The sequence below is a fragment of the Oryza glaberrima genome, chromosome 4 (genome assembly GCF_000147395.1).
Source record: "Oryza glaberrima chromosome 4, OglaRS2, whole genome shotgun sequence".
Lineage (NCBI taxonomy): Eukaryota > Viridiplantae > Streptophyta > Magnoliopsida > Poales > Poaceae > Oryza > Oryza glaberrima.
In genome coordinates, this window is record NC_068329.1 from 15,460,901 (window position 1) to 15,477,352 (window position 16,452).

Sequence of the window (16,452 nt, forward strand, 5' to 3'; positions counted from 1 at the left end):
CAAATTGGCACGTTAAGGGTGGCAATGAATATTTCACAATCTTACTTACCTAGCCCTAAAATACTTTTAGGTAAAAAAAATTTATAAAAATTGAACACAATCTATTTTAAATTCAGCTCTCAATATTTTTTTTGTTAAAATGTTGGGTCCATTCCAATTTCCAGGGGAATTTAACTATTTGCCACTATTAGGTTTGTCAATTATCCAAATACCCCTCTTAAATTTGTACTTAATTTTTTGCCATTGAAGAGAGACAACTTCTTAATTTTCTGCCACTTTTGCATACGTGGCACGCCAACGAGGCTGCCCCGTCATCAATCGCCATCTCTGCACCGTTCTAGATGCTTTGGATTGCATCAAGAGATTTAAAAATCGATTTCTATCTAAACCTCCATACTAAGCCACCCCGATCCAACAATGCAATTAATGCAAGCATGATAATAGATGAGAGGAAGAAGTAGAAATCAATCGAAGAAGAGGAAACAACCACCTTAGGGAGATTGCAGCAGGAAAGGTGCCAGCGTTGTGGAGTCGTCAGGGAGGCCGTTCTCAGAGGAGAGCAGTGGAAGCCGACGTCGAGGAAGGGGCATGCTCGTCGCCGCTGAGGAGCTTCTTGGCTACTACTAGCGCCGAGCAGCGTAGCGATGCGCCGCACACGAGAAGCACCACCTCTGTCGCGGAGAACACCATCGTCGCCACCCCCGCTGCCCCGACCTTCTCCAGTGGCCTCCTCATCACCCCCTCGCCAGCCACTTCACCACCGACGTCCTCACCATTGCATCAATCCCCCACCCCACCAATCCTCCTCTTGGCACCGACAAAGATGGCCGGAGGTGAGAGAGAAGGGGGAGAGAAGATAGAGAATAGGTGGAGGAGTAAGAAGATGACGGGGCAGCCTCGTTGGTGCGCCACGTATGCAAAATGGTAAAAGAAAAGAAGTTTTCTCTCTCCAATGGCAAAAAATTAAGTGCAAATCTAAAAAGGGCATTTAGATAATTGACAAAAGCTAATAGTGGCAAATAGTTAAATTCCCCCGATTTCCAAGCACCGACCGTGGTCGAATCATGGACGCCACCAGGCCACCACCGGCAGCGGCCGGCTAATGACTGTCTCCCTCCCCCCTTCTTCTTCCACCCTCTTCTCCTCCAAACCCCATCTGGCCATGGCCATCTCCCGGCTCCCGCACTCCTCCTCTCTCAATGCCTCAATGGCTCAATGCCTTCTCGCATCTATTCCTCATCCGACGGAGATGGCCATGGGAGCGGGGGAGCTTCTCGATCCGAAGGGGACGGTCATGGGGAGGAGCAGGGTCACTTGTCAATCTAGTCTTTACGGACATGGGCTGTCTCTCTGCCTCGATCCGTGGCCGCCGGCAACTGCTCCTCCTCCTCGGCTCCCCGCCACGAACAGGACTGAGGTGTCGTTGCTAGCTAATGCTGCTTGAACTACTTTGGTTTTTTGTATTTTGTTTTTGCCCCCCTTGTTCCAACCGAAGAAATTTGCGTTTTATTGGTGTTCGGTTGCTCCAGTGTACAAATCCAACCAAATATCATTCTTTGCTTCTCTCGATTTGATTTCCAGGCACACTGGAGATTGGCACTACGAACATCAGACTATATATAGATGACGTGGGAGAGTCAAGGATCTCCACACTGGCTGATTGGCGTGCAAAGCATATCCGGGACATCTCATCTTCTGGAACATAACTGCTCATCCGTGGCCAGATGCAGAGGTATTATCGTCATCTTTTTCTATGTACATTTGCACATGGTTGAACCAAGAGTTTTACTATAATAATTGGCTGTAACTTCTGTTGAAGCAGAGGCCGGATTATCCTCCTCTCCTCCAGTGCCTCGGCTACCATTCTTTTGGAATGCATCTTGTTGGTTACTAAACTCCAAATCGAAGGCGCCAGATTTTGTTAGCAAAATGTTAAAAATATTGTCCAACTAGTAACTAATATATGCTGTATCAGAAAATTGATAACCCCATGCAAAGGTCCGAGTCTGCAATGAGGCTGACTGATGAGTTAAATATATGTATTGAAAGGGACAACTCTTAGTGGCATATTTTCTTATCTTTCTTTTTGGTCCTTTTGGCAAAAAAAAAAAAAAAGGTCTCTTTTTTTCTGCCATGTTCTGAAAACATCCTGGGGTCCTCTTAATAAATTCCCAGAGGGTTATCCGAGCAATTGTGCGAGGAAGCAGCCTATGCCCCCAAAATCGAGTTCAGTCCCTTGTTCTACCTAGGAAAAGAACTAACTGAAATTGGAGGTTGTACTCTTCCAAATTTCAGCTAGTTCTTTTCGTCTGAATTTGGGAGATGAAATTGGTACTCTATCTGAAACTAGTGTATCTGTACTCTTCTTTCCTATCTAATCTCTAGTCATATTGTTCTAACATTTGAACAAGTAGGTGATCGCTTTGCTTGTAGCAGACATTAAGAAGAGCAAGATCAAGAAGAGGAGCTAGCTAGGTGGTCTGATCATTGGGTAGAAAGAATTGTGAACAAATTAAGGACCCAGGTGTGTGATCCAATTATTTTCCCCATTTATGCCAGCTTGATATTTTCTGAGTATCAGATAATAGTACTACAATTATCAACAGAAACTGTTTTTCCAATTGTACCCAAAGTCTGCATATTGCAGTCTTCTGTGTTCTTCGTCAAATTTATAATGTAGTAGTAAGCTTAGAACAAAATTTCAAACTGTGCCTGTTGTCTTACATGTTGCTTTCACCACAACTAATAGAACTTCCTGAGAAATTATGTGCCTATTTGAGATAGAATTGTATTTAATACAATTATACTTTTAGTTGTACAGGCAGACTGCATGTTGCAGCCTTTTGTGTTGTTCAATTTTATACTAGACAAGTAATGTTTGAACAAAATTTCAAAATTGTGCTTGTTGTCTTACATGTAGCTTTAACCAAAACTAGTGAAATTTCCTTCTAAATCATATGCCTATTTGAGATAGAATTGTATTTAATAAAACCATATCTTTAGTTCCTATACTCTCACAAAACAAAGTTCCTGTCCATTTTTAGTTATGGATCTAGGCCGTTATAATATAGACCCGCCCTAATTTCTAGACTTTATTTTTTAAAAAAATATAGTAGATACATGGGTGATAGATTTGCCTTGAACCACTAGATACAGTAAATGTAGCTTTGGCATGGTGCATCTCTCCCGACATGGAACTCTTAGCGTTTAGTTTGATTTTGTTTGCGTTTATGATCATACAGCAGTGCTCAATTGGCTATGGACAAGGTCGTTGGAATATTGAGGGGAGCAGCTGGTCTTGCTGCTGAAGCCAATGCGTTCTGGGAATTCTTCAGCTGGGTCACACCACACGTCTTAGCTGCCGTGTGTTCTCAGCAGCAGCAGCACCAGCAAGTGGATTCAGCAGGGATAGGATCAGCATCAGCTGGAGAAAGAAGAACAGCTACACTGCACCAGATTCAGGATGATCTTCAGAAGCTCGAGCACAACCTTTGGGTGATCCAAACAACCATTGCACCCACAATGCATGACCTCATCGACCGCCTTGAGTGGTATAGCCACAAAGAAACAGAAGCTGGGCACCTTCGCCAGATAAAAGATGTAGTGTACGATGCCGAGGACCTGCTTGATGAGTACAATTATTATGCTCTCAAGGTGAAGGTGAAGGCGAGCAAGAATTTAGGGCAAGATCACTTGCATGAACCCTTTTTGGAGTTCTTGGACAATGTTAACTTCGGTGGCAAATTCAGTAAAGTGATGGAAATCCAAGAAAGACTGAAGCATGTTTTTGACCAATCTAACAGTTTAGGCTTGCACAAAACACCCAAGAAGTTTGACAAAATTGTCAGACCAGAGACATGCCGTGTCCTCGAAGAGCCAGATGAGATATTTGGTCGTGAAAAAGAACTGGAGGACTTGAAACAAAAGCTAAGAGTACGTGGACACAAGAGAGGCAGGCCTGTGGCATGCAGCACTACAGCTGAAGCAAGGAGGACAGAGTTGCTTGTGTTGCCAATAGTTGGCATGGGAGGTGTCGGAAAGACAACCATGGCCCAACAAATCTGTGAGGATGGAGTGGTGCGGAATCACTTCAACAACTGCATAATTTGGATATGTGTCTCAGATGAATTCGAGGTAAACAGGTTAACAAGAGATGTTCTGAAGTCTCTTGGAGTAAAGTTACAAGATTCTGATACAAGGGATACTCTTATGGTTAATTTACGTGATAGTGTCAAGTCAAAGAAGTTTTTACTCGTCCTTGATGACATGTGGGATGATGTCTTAAAAGATGAGAAAGGATGGAGAACATTTCATAGAACTTTAAGCAATGGTCTCGAGGGCAGTATGATTTTGGTCACCACTAGATCTTCCAAAGTTGCTAACCTAGTCAGCAACAGTGATCCCTATGAGCTCAAGGGATTGCAAGATGATGTTTTCTGTGATTTCTTCAAACTATGTGCGTTCAAATCCAACGGTTCTCGCAACGACCCAGAGATGGAGCACATTCGTCCAGAGTTGGAGCGCATTGGTAGAGCTATACTTCCGAAGTTGAAGGGTTCACCTTTGGCTGCCAAAACTCTTGGACGCTTGTTGAAAAGCAACCTACGCATAGAGCACTGGGAGGACATATTGAGAAGTGAATTGTGGACATTGGAACAAGAGGAGACTGACATTTTGCCAGCCCTTCGACTGAGTTACATTTACCTGCCACACCACATGAAAAGATGCTTCTCAATCTGTGCCCTGTATCCAAAGGATCAAAGATTTGAAAAGGAGTTTTTAGCTGACATTTGGGTAGCACAAGGGTATGTGGAGGCTGAAGATGCATCCTCTTGCTTTGATGACCTTGTAAATCGGTCCTTCTTTCAGAAAGCAGATCTGAGTGATAAGTACGTAATTCATGATTTGATGCATGATACTGCACAACTAGTCTCCGAGATTGAATGCTTCATCATACAACATGTAAGTGACCTAGCTAAAATCCCTTCAAATGTTCCCATCTGTCAATATTCACTAATGGAAATATCAGCTGTACAGAATTAGAGAGTATTTGCACACAAAATAAAAAATTACGGTCCCTAGTATGCAATGAATCTTACCGAAGTAGTAAACATTTTGCTCCCGTGATTGACTGTTGGTTCAAGGAACTCCCGAATATCCGTGTATTGATTTTTAATATTTCAACAGTGAGAAAGTTACCTGAGAGCATAGGCAACTCAAAACATTTGTGTTACCTTGGTTTATTCGGAAGTTCTACTTTCAAGACCCTTCCTTCATCTGTTAGTTGCATGTATCATGTCCAGACTATAAAAGCAAATGGTTGTAAATTCAAAAGATATCCTCAAGGTTTCAGTGATCTGATTTCCTTAAAAAAAAATAGTTCAGATGAATTCATATATAATAAGGATAACTTTGATAGACAACGTCTAAGATGGACCCAAGTGGGAACAAGTGATGAAGACTTACAGATGATGGAGGAACATATTGAATGGTTACCTCATTGGAATCTTCAACATTTAGTAATAGATAGCTACCGGGGTAAATCTTGCCCCAGCTGGCTCCGGCCAGACTGCTTGAAAATGCTGACTTCACTTGAACTTATTTCTTGCAAGAACATTCAGAGCCTATCATTCTTTGAACCACCGTTTCCTGATTCAGAAGAGTCAAAGAACATTTATCACCTTGAGGTGTTGCATATCCGACGGTGTCCTAACATCAATTGGCAAGGTTTGGTGACTTTACCCTCTTCTCTTAGAAGGATTACCCTTGTAAACTTTGGTCGTTCCACAGATCACTTTGTGAGTTGTTTTCATGACCTCACGCTCCTGACATATCTGAAAATACAGTGTGAGTTGTTAACATTGATTCCGCTGCAAGTCTGGATAAGTAATCTTCAATCCTTGGAGTATTTGTGGGTTTGTTGGTGTAGCTCCCTCACATCCATCTGTGTCTCTGAGGCAAGCAGCAGGCACCCTGTTGGAGTATTTTCATCCCTTTCAAAAGTTACTGTTTCACTTTGCAATTCACTATTGAGTCTTGATGAGTTCCTGATGCCCGCTTATATGCCTATCGTGAAGATCATTCATGTGGAAAGTTGTCGACAATTAGCACTACTGCCGATTGATGAGCTCCATAGCTTTTCTCGCTTGGAGGAGCTACGTATTGAGGGTTGTCCCAAGTTGAATATGCAGAGGAGAATGACATTACCATCCTCTCTTCGGAAGCTCCGCTTAATCAATTGTCCAAGCATAGAGTACATCGACAACAGCCATCTGGGGAGTTCTATGACACTCAAAGGACTCAGCCTTCGACTTGATAGCTGTCCAGACCTCATCTCTATTGTTGGTGCTATATCTGTCTCTGAAATACAGTCAGGTGATATAAATGATTGCCCCAAGCTGATGGAGATAACACAACCTTTCACAAGACGTCCCTACTGGTATGTGCTACGGAACCACACTTGACAGCTCTTTTTTTTCCGTTAAAACTGGTTATCTCCATCTATCATAGAGTAATCCCATTAACTTTTTGATTTTTTTTTGGTATGACTATTATTAAGCTCACAGCAAATTGCCATGTTAGAAGTGCTCTGCTTCCATATCATAAATTGTGTTTACTTATTTATAATATCTAGACTCGAGCAAATCTCATAATTGGTATTACAATTAGTCGTATTTTCATCAACTGTGGTAAACGGACTGATCTCCGCTGGCTGTGAAGTACACAATAAGCCTACTAGCTTTTCAAGACTTTACTTTTACAATATGCCATAGAATACTTAATGTTTAGATTTAGTTATGCTGTAGGAAAAGAAAGCCGAAACAAAGTACGAATTGTACTGTTTATATTAATTGGATTTGATAGTTCATTGGCGTCGATAAATAATGATGAGCGTTCAAGATGATTTGAGATGCAAACAGCACAGGACATGCCAACATGAGTTATGTTGGGGATCAGGGAGAATCATCTCGGCCATCTCTGCATCATACACTTATAAGATAATGTTTGCAGTTCAGAATACATATCTTGTAATATACTGTGTTATTGTGTATTGGAGAGAGCCAAAAGAAAGTGCAGCCTAATCAGACCATGGGTATTGGCTAGGTGATGAGAATCTCAACAGCTGAATTTGTGGGTGTTACCCCATGGGAAATGTGTATTTTACTGGATGATACCTCATACGTTGATGTGGAGATTTACATGGAAGACTCTTATATATATAATAGAAAAAAATACATGTGTGTTGCATTGGGAAAAATAATATTATGATAAAACGTAGTAGATGATTCGGATTCAATTTTCCTATTTGAGTTCTTTAAGAAAAACACAGCCGGATCAAAATCTTCTGCAACCCCCACGATCTCCTTTTCAGCTATTTGGACTATATATATCCTCATGACCCTAGGATAGTTCTATGTCTGCTTATTTCGATCCCTAAAAGCTCTTGTGATAAAGGGTGGCCCACAGGAGGCCACATTAGACACCCTTCAACTGGCTGAGTGAAATTAAGTGGCGAGGACCGGCGTATAGAGCTTTATTGTCTTGAAATGATGTCAAGTCGAAACATTACCACATGATAACAACATTAAGAAATATAGTATTTTTTAAAAAAAAACTCAGGTTTTAGGGAATGCATGATGTAAAACCCCATCTTTTGAGGCAAAATGTTTCAATATGGATGCTTCATATTGTGAATTCCTATCCATCAGATTCATACTTATAGGTGATGTTCTAGTATAGGTTGCTATATGTTTCTCCCTCCCATTCATTCATGTTCTACATATTTTGCATCTGCCTTTGCTTAATAGGACTTTCTCCCACCACATAGTATCTTAAGAGCAGGTTTTATAGTATGGGTTACTACATCTAATCTTGCCCATGTCATTTCCATACCAGCCCCAACGCCCATATAAACTTTATTTTATTGTTTTCTTCAAGGGATAAAAAGGGTTCAGAAACTGGCTCTACCATTTCTGTTTTCATATTTTTTTTGGAAATCAAAATTAAAATCGGAAACCCCATATACGAAAAAAGAATCAAATATGGAAATGAAGCGAATATAAATCGGAATACAAAACAACTACTTCCTCTGTTTCAGGTTTTAAGACTTTCTAGCATTGTCCATATTCATATATATATTAATGAATCTAGACATATATGTGTGCCTAGATTCATTAACATCTATATGAATGTGGGCAATGCTAGAATCTTATAACCTGAAACGGAGGTAGTAGAACTGAGCTTCAGGTCAAAATATTTATCGGCTCATTATTTTTTTTAAAACAATAGATCGGCATTTATAGCAACAAATATCAAAAGAGAGGAAATCACATTAATGCCACATTATCAATATTGGTACCGCATTGTATGATGATTACACAAAACACATAATAGCAGCAAACCACTGCAAAGCACAGATTCTCTCACAGAACGCCAACTCCTGACCAAAGCATTTGCTCTTGAGAAGCAACTGGATAAAAAAATTACAAAAAAAAAAAAGACATGACACCTTTGACCAAAGAAGCATATGCACACTCCATAGGAGAACCATCGCACTCGCGCTGCTTACTTTCCTAGGAGTCGATAATCCCGGACATCATCTTTTTGATCTGGTGAAGATAACAAAGCAGTGGTAATTTTAGTACACCCAAAACCCATGTAGTTTGCATGAAGCAGCTGGAGTCTAATACTACAATACTATTAAGGAATATCTCTAGTGACAGTGTAATCCAGTGAAATGTTTGTGAAAACTAATTAAAACCATCTTCCAGTGATGAAAGTAGATAAATGTACACATTGCAATCAGATTCTCCAGTACCTCTTTTGAATTCATTCCGATGATGTCTCTCAGATCACTTATCTGCGAAAGCAAAGGAATTAGCTCTGAGTTGAATTGTCATGTATTAACTTCTGGTTGCTTGGGTCTAACGCCTACTGATCCCTTGTTGATCTTGAGTGCTCACCTCTTTAAATAGCTCTGGTGACTCCTCACGAAGCTCAAGTATGTAGTTTGCCCTTTTTTCTCCGATTCCCTACACATGTATCAGTGGGTTAATTGTAAGAAAGAAGAAATCTGGGCTGCCACGATATGATTCAGAGCAAACCTTTAAGCTTTTTAATTGCTCCCTGCAATGGACACACAAACAAACATGCATTAGAAATGCAGAAGTAGTGTGAAGTCGGTTGTAAAGATAATGCCAAACTCACTTATTAGCACTGTTGAGAAAAGTCAAGCACTCTTGAGCTAGAGATTTCTGTGGGGCAGAAAAAACAAGAGGGAATTCATCAGGCAAGACTATTATAAGAAGGTACAAACACATTAAGCGAATAAAATGAGTTATTGAGTTAAAAACAGGTTAACCTTAATCCCAGTGCTGCGGGCCGTAAGTATATCCTTGGGATCTTCCGCTTGCTCAAATTTCAAATGCACTTCAGGAGTTTTTGGCTCTGGTGCAATCGTGTTGATTCTCCGGACACATTCTATGTCCCACTTTTCTGCCCTCACGCTCACTGGCCGAGTGCTAAGAAGCTTCAATGAGTTTGAAATCTCTCTCAGTCGGTCACTCAACTTTGGGGAGGATTGGGTATTGCTGGCAGGAGTCTTCTCAACAAGGTTATCTGGGAGTGCCAGTCAGGTAATAATGTGATCATACTTTCCATTCACGTAATGAACTTGGCAACAAATAATAAGAGTGATGCTATACCAGTGATAGAAGAGCAGGTCAATCCCATGTCTGTAGTACATGAATGTTCCGGTTCCATATTTGACAAGGCATAGTCCTGAACAAAGGGACAGGGGCACTACGTATTTAATACAGAACTGCAAGCAGATAATGATGTATTCCTTGCAAAGAGATACCTCTTCTTGGATAGTACTTGGTAGCAATTCTTGCGTGCTGCAATGTACCACCTTTTGCATTTCAGATGATTTAACATCTCCGGTGTTTCCTGTTTCAGAACTTCCCTGCATTTTGCTCCAAATTTGTATCAATAGGTATTCATTTTGGAACATGGCTGAAAGGAAACCATAATAGTGTACCTCATTTGGTAATGCAGCTCGAATTTCCATGCCTACTAATGGTTGTACTTCCTGTACAATGATGCAAGGAGGTCCAAGATAAAATAACTCAACTGATAATCACCAAAAATGCATAGTAGGGTGCTTGTTATACTAACCTCAGCTTGTATTCTCACTGTTGCTGACTTGGTTTGTGTTACCACTGTAGAAGCAACATCCATAGCATTCTCCTCCTAAATAGTTCAAAAGTTGAAATTGATTAGTCAGTTAGAAGATAAAAGCAATTTCATGCCCATGTGTTACTTGTCTGATAAACCACAATAGAGTATAAAAATTAAGATGGTCAGTTTTGTACCTTCAATGAATTGTTGCTTGGACAAAATAATTTCCTGACGACAAAAAAACAATTTAAGCTGGTTTAGAAAAAAAAAATAATGATAGATCTATTTTCACAAGAGTACCTTCCACTTATTTTAGGTTTAGCATAATTTTCCATCTTAATTGAAGTACAGATTGAGCTTCCAGATTTTTTCGTTGAACTAATGATTGGCTGAGTCCTGTGTGAAATAAAACCACAATTAGCTACACTTTGTAGTGAAATACCAAGCTCAAAATCTTTTAGTTCACATATTAAATTCCTAAGACCTTCTATTAGCAGTAGGAGTTTGTCCGCCTTTTACACCACTATTATTGAATTCGGGTCGGGCATTCTTCTCTTGCATTGACATTGTTTTGTGCATAAACGTCCTTGACAAGGTTTTGGCATCAGTAGGTAAGTTCATATTTGACTTTGATGTTTTTTTAGCACTCAAGGATAAGCTGTAGTATTGTTCATTGACCACTTGGCTTGAGCGAGAAGCCAAGCCAAGAGTAGAAACTGAATCTTGGCAGCAATCTTCAGCCTACGACAAACAAGAACAAGGAAACATATATTTAGATTGGGAGAGTAACACCTATTGTGTATCAGTTCAAACAGGAAAGCTATGGTACTTATGCAAATATGTAACAACCAGTCAAAGCTAACTGTAGCTGGAGCGATGATCTAGTACATATTTTGTATAACAATTTGTAACATATGGCAAATGAGAACTGGATCGAATTATCACACCGACATATCCTTGGACTAAAAGGTAGTACTAGTTTAGTGACTTAATGAGGAACAGTACTATCAGGAATGAAGGTTCTGTTTTATGCTAAACTACTTTATCAGCAACATGAACATATAGCATGCACATAGATTGATCAAATCCTAATCACCGACAGGTACCGTGACCAAATGCTAAAATTTGCATTTCACAGGTAAATAGACTTGCGGAACTTACATGGGTAAGAGTCAAATTAGTTTGATAACTATTTTCTTTGGTGCAGCCCTATACAAAAGGAAAGTGTTAGCTGTTAAGTAGCTTACCAAACAGGCTATCAGGACGCTACCACTCGTCTTGCTCTTGCATAAAGAGTCTTGCAGAATACGAGTTACTTTGCTTTGTCTATATGGTACAAATTTCTGGTTGCTGTTCAGTGCTTGGACAACATTCATCAAGGCATGCATAGACTTGTTACCGGTTGGTACAGCAAGACCTTCATTCTTCTTCTGCTTGGGATCCACATAGCCTGATGATCAAAATATACAGTACAAAATTTATGCAACACACTATACCAATGAGGTGCTAGAAGGTTGGGATGCAGAAAAGAGAACAGACCTGCCAGGTTGAGGAAGTTTATCTTAGCTAGAGCATATTCTTTGCCTTGCTGATCGATGCTAGAGACGTAGATAATCAGCCCTTGGTGTCCCCAATCCTGTAACTGAGTGGAATCTTTAGCGGGATGGTGCCTCTGCTGGTTGGCAGCGCAACAACAAAGCTGCGAAAACTCCTCGATTGACTTGACACCAACCTGTAAAATATGATGGATCCGGTTAATACTAAATGAATTTTGCTATGATTTAATAGGCATACAAACAATTCGGGGAAGATGAGTGGTGTTGTACCCTGGAGAGGCCCTTGAGGTGAGTCTGTCCATCGGCATCCTCTAGTATGAGAACCTCATGGTTCTTGGGCTCCAAGAGGTCGAGAATGTGAGTATCTTGGAGCACCTGATAGGATGAGACAGTGACAGCGGCACCAATGGCTTTGGAGGAGTCGAGGAGTTGCGCCATTGCCATGGTGAACAAGCCAGGTTGATCAGGAGACCCCTGCAGATGAGGAGAGTGAGTAGCCTAACAGTGACAATTGCAACTGAGGAATGCAAGATGGTGTTAGGTTCTGACGAAAGGCAGGCTCAGCCTCAGCTGCGGTAGCATGTAAATACAGTATTTATGTAATGCAAGAAAAATTAGCATCTGTACTCTTTTAAAATACTCAAGTGGTGGTGAATCTGCCTAAACCTGCAACCACTATCTCCAGACATATTGAACTATCAAACTGTGATCTGAAAACAACAACAACAAAGAGAATTTCTATACAAAGTATTTAAGGGGGGAAGATATCAAACTCCAACAGCAACATGAATTCTTGGATTAATATTTGAAATGGTAAAGATACCATTATTTTTTTTCTCTCTTCTTTTAATTCCTTCGCAACTCAAGTTCATCCAGCTAGCTAGTAACCCATAATAATAATACCATGAAGAGGTGACGTTTGGCAGCCGCATCACCGCAGGAGACGACGCAGGCTTTGACGCCGCTGCGTCCTCCTCCTCCTCCTCTGCCATCAATGAGCGGCTTGACCTCGTTGTGGAAGACGCGGTGGTTGGGATCGTCTCTGAGGTAGCAGCCATCGACCCTGTACTTCTGCTGCTGCTGCTTATCCTTGGGGCCATCTCCTCGGCTGGTGCCGCAACCGCGTGTGGTTAATTTCATCAGCGATAAAACAAAAAAAAAATCCCCCAAAATCCAAATAGTAAGGCGTTTGTTCTTATCTTACCCAGAGGCCGCGGCGGCGGCGGCGGATGCGGTTGGGCGACGGGGGAGGAAGGAGATTAGGGCGGGGTCGTTGAGGGCGGCGACCTGGAAGTTGAGGGCAGCGTCGGGTGGCGGTGGTGCGTAGGGGCAGATCCTCGCGACGACTCTGACGCCGCCGCCGCCGCCGCCGCCGCCACCGGCGGGTTCCTGCTGCTGCTCCATTCCCAGAATTTTTGTTTTGTTTGGGGTTGTGGAGATCGATCTGGGGGGTGGGAGGAGATTTGAGAATTGGAGCGTAGTGGGGGTGGGGGTGGGGGGAGGAGAGGAGGAGCGTTTCTTTCCTCTTTTTGAATTGGGGGCTGCGGAGGCGGCGGAACGGTCGAATCGAGTCGAGTCGTGCAGCGGAAGGAGGAGGGAGCAGGAGGAGGAGCGTAGTGTGAGCTGGTGCGTCTAGCGTAGTGGGCCAGGCCCATGTTAAAGCCCATCCCATCTCTCCCCCCAGTCCTCGCAATCAGCGGTGCAAATAGGTTGGCCCACGAACTCACTTATTCAATTACTCTATCCGTTCTATAAAAAACTAGCCTAATAACCGATGTGATATATTCTAATATTACGAATCTGAATATATATTTATTTATTTAGATGTGTAGTAATAGGATATGTCACATCCGATTCGTTTTCTATGGGACGGAGAAAATACTATCTTATTGTCACGCTTATTTATATGTTTATCCAAATCGTTTATTACTAGCAAATAAAAAATTATTTACGAGTAAATAATGTGTTATTAGCGACTCAAAAGCAAATGCTGTCAGGGTTATGGATACCACATACCTAATACTAGTTGACTAAATCTCGGCATGACCCACCACATTCCATGTCTTATACGGGAACTGACTTCGGATATGGAGGGAGTTCCGAATAAGGAAAAACGACCAGAATTCTACATGGAAATGACAAGGACTACTCGGATTGTATCCATATTGGTTTCCCTAGTTCTACTTGGACAAGGGGGCACCTATTTGTATAAATACAACGCCTCCTAGGAGGAGAGGGGGGACAATCAAAAGACACAGAACAGAAGATCAACATACAAGCCAACATACGCCAAGACAAGCCGCCGGATATCGACATTAGAGATATGCCTGGATCGACCCTATCCGGTACCTACAGAGGCCGGCCGTAGGGATCTAGCGTTGTCTCTGATCTCGCCGGGCACGAACTCGAGGAGGAAGACTACCCTGTTGTCGACTACGAGTCAGACCTTCAGACCGCCATGTCGACAACAGTTATATAGGCTACCCCAAATATTGTATTGGTGTGATTATGGTGAATAAGAGCAATACCGGCTTCGGCCAACAGGATGTAGGGTTATTACCTGACAATTCAAGGGCCCGAACCTGCATAAAAATCCTCGTCCCCGTCTTTTTTACTACAATCTCGCATATATCCTAGTGCCAACAATCCCCATACTATACAAATACCGGAATCGCGACATCAAACGTCAACAGTGGCGCGCCAGGTAGGGGATTTTTGGTGCTTCAGGATTTCGACGAGATGGGTTTAAGAGATGGATCCTCCAACAACAAGCTACTCGACGACTTCGGACCAGGGAGATCCAACCCGGCCAGAGTACGTCTCCCGACGAGATTGGAATCATCGTCATCAACTAATCAATCCGGCGAGATCGACCAAGCTTCAAGAAATCGTCGCCGCGATGAAGAAAAATCAAAATTACGATAAATTACGATGAAAAAAATCAAAATTCAAAACTAAGTTCTATAATTTAAATTTTGGCTTATAAGCATACGTATAAGCCCCGGTCAAACGAGTGAATAAAGTTAGATAAGTTTGACTAGCTTGACACTAGTTTCATCGTAAAAAGATTTTCTTGGATCAAACTAAATCCCAACTCAAAAAAGTATGATAAGATTTTCTTACGACTGTTAAGGTGTAACTAAAAATTCAATCGCCTCAATTTAAATAAGTATATAATACTTATTTATTTGTAAATGATGGTGAAGCATGGCTCCCTTAACCTCCAATTCTAACGCGAATAACTCTCCGCCGACCGACCGCCTTGTCGCCTTGAGATGTTGCACTGGACTAGAGTGCTTCTTGGAGAGGCAGCGCATGGCAGACTTCCTAGCTGCCTTGTTCATCTTGGTCAAGTTGCTTCATAACTGGACATGCTGCTTGTAGCCTCCTCTATTTAGTGCTCACGTCGTTAACTTTTAACGTGGCCGACAATGTAAATATTATTTGTTTTGTTTGTTTTATCAACAATAAAACTATAATTTTAACTTATAACTTTACATATTTATATTAAATATTTTAATAAGACAAGTAGTCAAACATAATGTTAAAAGTCAACAGTGTCATATATTAAAAAAATTAAGATAGTATTTATTCCAATGTTTGGTTTAGAATTTAATTTCAGACCTTTTGTACATATGGAATGAGCAGGGAAGGCTGAAACTAATGAGCGTATATCTATTTTCGATTTTGAGAGGAAAAAAAGTGAATTTATTTCTGTTTCCGACCATTCTAGTTTTTATATCTATTTTCGATTTTGAGAAGAAAAAAATGAATTTATTTCTGTTTCTGACCATTCCGGTTTTCAACAAGATAGTAGCCTTACCGTATTCATTTCTATTTTCAAGAATTTGTTTGTGTTTCCAAAACTTTTGAAAAAAATTCAACCTACATTTTCCATTTCCAAAAACACATCCGAAAACTAATAACTCTCTTATATTCCTTTTGTCTCATCTCCTCTCCTCAACCTAATCATTCATTAAACCTCCTCAACCTAATCATTCATTAAACCTTATAGTACTTCAATAAAAAATTCATCAATGGGCGAATTGCATATTTGTTATTGGTTTGAATCGGTACGATGAATTTGTCATTATAAACATGGTAATTGCACATTTGCCCAAAAAAAAAAAGTTAGAACTTAACATATCTGCCATTAGGACTCAAGGCTTGGACTAAGGGCCTGTTTAGTTCCAAAGTTTTTTTCCAAACTTTCAACTTTCCATTACATCAAACCTTTCATACACACATAACTTTTCTATCACATCGTACCAATTTTAACCAAACTTCAATGTGAACTAAACACAACCTAACACTGTTAGCAAAGGTGTGTTTTGATGAAAATAGGACAATTGCACCCCTTCCAACGAAATCAAAGCAAAAGACCATCTTGCTGCTGCTTGCTCGAAGCCTCGAAGCAGCAGCCCGCTACGCAGTCGCCTGCACGCTGTGCTGCTTGCCGTAGCCCTTGCTGATTTGCGCAGTACTCACAAAAATCACCCATGACGCCATGAGAACTTCCAGTACTATCTACTACTTCATTGCAACCAATTTTCAGTTGATTTGCAGGAAGAGATGAAAGGATTTGAGAGGTGTTGGGTTTCTGTTGTAGTGCGAATTGATTTGCAAAAAGAGATGAAAGGATTTGAGAATGTAGGGTTCCTGAGTGGGAGAGAGGGTGGGAGTCGAGTGCTGCTTTTCTATGCTATTCTAGGGCGAG

General features: G+C 41.1%; 2 protein-coding genes across 2 annotated transcripts; one reads left to right on the forward strand and one right to left on the reverse strand.

Annotated features, from left to right (window-relative positions):
- Nucleotides 1-1,070: 1,070 nt before the first annotated feature.
- Nucleotides 1,071-5,170, forward strand: LOC127770289 (disease resistance protein RGA2-like). Its single transcript, XM_052295950.1, has 4 exons — nucleotides 1,071-1,417; nucleotides 1,582-1,732; nucleotides 1,823-2,524; nucleotides 3,243-5,170. The coding sequence occupies exon 4, from the start codon at nucleotides 3,259-3,261 to the stop codon at nucleotides 5,041-5,043; it is 1,785 nt and encodes a 594-aa protein (XP_052151910.1). The 5' UTR covers nucleotides 1,071-1,417; nucleotides 1,582-1,732; nucleotides 1,823-2,524; nucleotides 3,243-3,258; the 3' UTR covers nucleotides 5,044-5,170.
- A 3,002-nt stretch (nucleotides 5,171-8,172) lies between these two features.
- LOC127770288 (kinesin-like protein KIN-10B) lies at nucleotides 8,173-13,220 on the reverse strand. The gene is made up of 18 exons (XM_052295949.1): nucleotides 12,940-13,220; nucleotides 12,639-12,843; nucleotides 12,006-12,209; nucleotides 11,719-11,911; nucleotides 11,427-11,629; nucleotides 10,664-10,920; nucleotides 10,480-10,575; nucleotides 10,374-10,407; nucleotides 10,177-10,251; nucleotides 10,040-10,090; nucleotides 9,860-9,964; nucleotides 9,705-9,780; nucleotides 9,362-9,618; nucleotides 9,208-9,254; nucleotides 9,105-9,126; nucleotides 8,964-9,032; nucleotides 8,819-8,860; nucleotides 8,173-8,609 (listed from the first exon to the last, which is right to left on the reverse strand). The coding sequence occupies exons 1-18, from the start codon at nucleotides 13,137-13,139 to the stop codon at nucleotides 8,574-8,576; spliced, it is 2,172 nt and encodes a 723-aa protein (XP_052151909.1). The 5' UTR covers nucleotides 13,140-13,220; the 3' UTR covers nucleotides 8,173-8,573.
- Nucleotides 13,221-16,452: the final 3,232 nt, after the last annotated feature.

What these genes read in the sequence shown, in the direction of transcription:
- LOC127770289 (XM_052295950.1), top strand. Translation starts at nt 3,259, where the DNA reads ATGGACAAGGTCGTTGGAATATTGAGGGGAGCAGCTGGTCTTGCTGCT.
- LOC127770288 (XM_052295949.1), bottom strand. Translation starts at nt 13,139, where the DNA reads ATGGAGCAGCAGCAGGAACCCGCCGGTGGCGGCGGCGGCGGCGGCGGC. An exon ending in GAGCTGCATTACCAAATGAG is followed by an intron (nt 9,965 to 10,039) that starts GTACACTATTAT and finishes AGCAAAATGCAG; the next exon opens with GGAAGTTCTGAAACAGGAAA. An exon ending in AGCAATTAAAAAGCTTAAAG is followed by an intron (nt 9,033 to 9,104) that starts GTTTGCTCTGAA and finishes ATACATGTGTAG; the next exon opens with GGAATCGGAGAAAAAAGGGC.